The sequence below is a fragment of the Meleagris gallopavo genome, chromosome 17, assembly GCF_000146605.3.
Source record: "Meleagris gallopavo isolate NT-WF06-2002-E0010 breed Aviagen turkey brand Nicholas breeding stock chromosome 17, Turkey_5.1, whole genome shotgun sequence".
In the NCBI taxonomy this organism is placed as follows: Eukaryota; Metazoa; Chordata; class Aves; order Galliformes; family Phasianidae; genus Meleagris; species Meleagris gallopavo.
This window is the reverse complement of record NC_015027.2, coordinates 9,371,802-9,375,310: the sequence shown is the minus strand read 5'-3', so window position 1 is coordinate 9,375,310 and position 3,509 is coordinate 9,371,802. Positions and strand designations below refer to the sequence as shown.

The 3,509-nt window shown below is 61.6% G+C and overlaps 1 protein-coding gene across 1 annotated transcript; it reads left to right on the top strand.

Annotated features, from left to right (window-relative positions):
* Positions 1 to 658: 658 nt before the first annotated feature.
* CABP7 (calcium binding protein 7) lies at positions 659 to 3,503 on the top strand. Its single transcript, XM_003211114.2, has 4 exons — positions 659 to 866; positions 1,892 to 2,004; positions 2,684 to 2,837; positions 2,910 to 3,503. The coding sequence occupies exons 1-4, from the start codon at positions 659 to 661 to the stop codon at positions 3,035 to 3,037; spliced, it is 603 nt and encodes a 200-aa protein (XP_003211162.1). The 3' UTR covers positions 3,038 to 3,503.
* Positions 3,504 to 3,509: the final 6 nt, after the last annotated feature.

The window sequence follows — 3,509 nt, the reverse complement described above, 5'->3', positions numbered from 1 at the left end:
TGGGTGAGTGTGCACGGCCTCCCTGCAGCGTGCCCCAAAAGCCCCATCCCGGCACGGCAGAACCCCAAGGTGACCCCATAGGGCTGTGCTGGGGTGGGTCTGCATGTTGTCACCTTGCTGCCCGCTGACCCCAACCCACCAAACCCACCCTCAGCACCGCTGGGCATCGCTGCAGCCCTGGGAAGGATGGGATGGAAATGGGGTGAGATGGGGAAGCGCACCCAGCGCTTTCAGCACTGATCCCAACGTGAGCACGGTGACATCGGTGACACCGGCACCCTGTGCCACCCACGGGGACCCCAAGCACCCCCCACCCTCGGGGCTCTGGAGCACAGTGTTTGATTTGGGGTGGATTTTAGCACTGTTATGGGTTTCCCCCCTAACACCATCCGTGCACGGCGTTCCCCCCAGCCTGGCTGTGGCCCCGAAGGAAGGAAACCCCACAAAGCAGCAAAACCGCTGCATGGCATCATCGATGCTTTTGGGTTTTTGGGCAATCTGATTTCAGCTTTGGGGCAGACGCCCACCAAGTTCCCCCCAGTCCTCCTGCAGAGCCCATTTGGAGGCATTAACGCCCAAATCCGTCCTCTGCCTCCTTTCCCTCCCATCCCATCGCTGGGCGCTGCCACCTGGGGACGCTTTGGGCACCGTCCCTGTTATGCCTCAGTTTCCCCACCGCTGTGGGGTCGGGGTGGCCAGGCTCAGCCCTACTCCCCCCGCAGAGATCCGCGAGGCCTTCAAGGTGTTCGACCGGGACGGCAACGGCTTCATCTCCAAGCAGGAGCTGGGCACGGCCATGCGCTCACTGGGCTACATGCCCAACGAGGTGGAGCTCGAGGTCATCATCCAGCGCCTCGACATGGACGGTAGGGACCCCTGTGGGGTGGGATGAGACCCCCAGAGCCACCCCACAACAGAGCAGGGCCGTGGTGCAAGGCCAGAGCCTTCCCCATCCCCATCCTTCTCACTACCGTGGCATTGTTTGGGGGGATTTGATGATGCTCCCAGGATGGGGACCGCACTCTTCCCAACCTCCAAACCCAATGGGAACGGGGTGTGATGGCTGCATCCTGCACCCAGCCCTGGATCCCGCACCCAGCTCTGGATCCCACACCCCAGGCTCAGCCCCCTACCCCGGCCATGCCTGTCCCTGTCACTCCCATTCTCATCGGGACCTTAAGGAGCACGTTAATTTATAGGATTCCATTCTTTTTTTTCCTTCCCCATTTAAAAGCCTTTCAGGCAAGGCTGCCAAGCCGCGGTTCCCTTCATTACTCATCGTTAGTGCTGCCGTGACAGCGCCGGAGCTCAGCACCCGCCCCAGCCACAGGATGAGGCCCACGGCTGCACTGCAGTGGGGTCCCAAAGGGGCCGGGGTGACCTAGGGGGTCCCAGTGGTGTTGGGGTTCCTCCTGGCTTTGGGGTCCCCAGCTGAGGCAGGGTGCTGGACAGCATTGGGGTCCCAGTGGTGTTGGGATTCCCTCTGGCTTTGGGGTTCCCCAGCTGGTTTTGGGTCTGCAGATGGATCTGGGGTCCCTGGTTGGCGCTGTTGTCCCCAGGCAGCACGGGGTCCTGGCTGATGATGTCCTAAAGCCCAGGAGCCCAGGCCAGCCCAGCATGGAGATGAGTGATTCCTGGGCAGGATGGAGGGGTTTCATGGACCCTCCCAGATGTTGTCCAGGAGCAAGATCACTCTAAAATTACACCTGAATGGGGTCCTCCCAAAACCCTAGAGTGAGTCCCCAAGGCTGTGGGGTTGAGTACCGCCAAGCATAACTCCAGATCAGTGCTGTGAGGACCCCCTTCTCAGTGTCCCTATGAGCACGAGCAAGGGATGATGCACTCGAGCCCCACTCCCTCTATGGGGTGATGGCACTGCTATGCCCCACAGGTGACGGACAGGTGGACTTTGAGGAGTTTGTGACGTTGCTGGGGCCCAAGCTGTCCACCTCGGGCATCCCAGAGAAATTCCACGGCACCGACTTTGACACCGTCTTCTGGAAGGTAGGGGACAGCAGGCAGTGGGAGGCTGGGGGGCTCAGGGCCGTATCAGGGGCGGGTGGGTGGAGGTTTGGAGTGGGTGACGTTAGGCCTGAGGTGGGGGGAAGGCTGAGGTTAGGGCCAGGGTCAGGAATGGGGTTGAGGTTAGGGGGGTAGAGCTGGTGTGAGGGTCAGGGCTGGGGTTGGAGATAAGGTCGGGAATGGGGTCAGGGTTAGAGTTGGGGCTGGGGTTTGGGTTAGTGTCAGGGTTGGGCTTGGTCAGGCTCAGGCTCTGGGCCAAGATATGGTGCCAGGCTTTGGTTGGGATCAGGGTGAGGATTTGGGTGAGGGCTGGGCTCAGCATCAGGCTCCGGCTCCACGTTAAAGTTGCTCGGGGTCAGGGTGAGGCTGCAGGTTTGGGTGAGGTTTGGATTAGGGTCAGGAGTGGGCTTAGGGTCAGGCTCCAGCTCTGCGTCAGGGCCAGGTTTTGGGGTCAGGATGAGGGTTAGGGGTAGATCTGGACTCAGGTTCTGGTATGGGGCCAGGAGCCAAACCTCAGCATAGTGCAATGGTGGCACGAAGCCCAGCACCCAAAGGTGCCGCAACACCCGGCCCCACTTTGCCAAGGCCCGGGGTGGGGGCAGCCCCTCCTGGGGTCCCACCTCGGGGTCCCTGTGTGCCCGCACCGTGTGCTGCCCCGCAGTGCGACATGCAGAAGCTGACGGTGGACGAGCTGAAGCGACTGCTGTACGACACCTTCTGCGAGCACCTCTCCATGAAGGACATCGAGAACATCATCATGACGGAGGAGGAGAGCCACATGGGCACGGCCGAGGAGTGCCCTGTGGAGGTGGAGAGTGAGTGGGGCACGGGGGGGATGAGGTGGGAGGTGAGAAGGGGACGTGGGCTGAGCCGGGCCGTCCCCGCAGCCTGCTCCAACCAGCAGATCAGGCAGACGTGCGTGCGGAAAAGCCTCATCTGCGCCTTCGCCATCGCCTTCATCATCAGCGTGATGCTCATCGCCGCCAACCAGGTGCTGCGCAGCGGCATGAAGTAGCGCGGATACGGGGTGTCCGTGCGGGTCTGGGGCGTCCGTGCAGGTCCTTACGGGATGCCCACCTGCTGCGAGCCGACCGGCCACAAAACACCCCGGGGATGGAGAGAAAAGCCCGGCGCGGGGTGAGCGTGGAGCTCGCGCGGTTGCCTGCAGGACGCATTGACTCTGAGAGACACGCACACCAAACCAAACCCTCGCCAGCAAATACTCAGTGCATGCAACGTGCATGGAGCCCGTCTGCTGCCCCATCCCGCCGAGCCGGGGCGACCCGGTGCCGGTTGCACCACTATAGCCTCTATAGCTCGATATTTATGATAAAAACAAAACACACACACACACAAAAAAACCCAACCAAACCATCTCGTAAGCAATACACCCCGCCTGAGATGTTTTTCTCTTCGGAGATCCGGGAGCGTTTGCATGGACGTCGCTGCCAAGGGCTGGATGTCACCCCCTGCCCCCCGCCCCGTGC

Bases quoted from the DNA above. Each gene is read 5' to 3' on its own strand.
- CABP7 (XM_003211114.2), top strand. From the start codon at position 659: ATGCCTCAGTTTCCCCACCGCTGTGGGGTCGGGGTGGCCAGGCTCAGC. The intron at 2,005-2,683 runs GTAGGGGACAGC...GCTGCCCCGCAG, and splicing joins TTGACACCGTCTTCTGGAAG to TGCGACATGCAGAAGCTGAC. The intron at 2,838-2,909 runs GTGAGTGGGGCA...CCGTCCCCGCAG, and splicing joins GTGCCCTGTGGAGGTGGAGA to CCTGCTCCAACCAGCAGATC.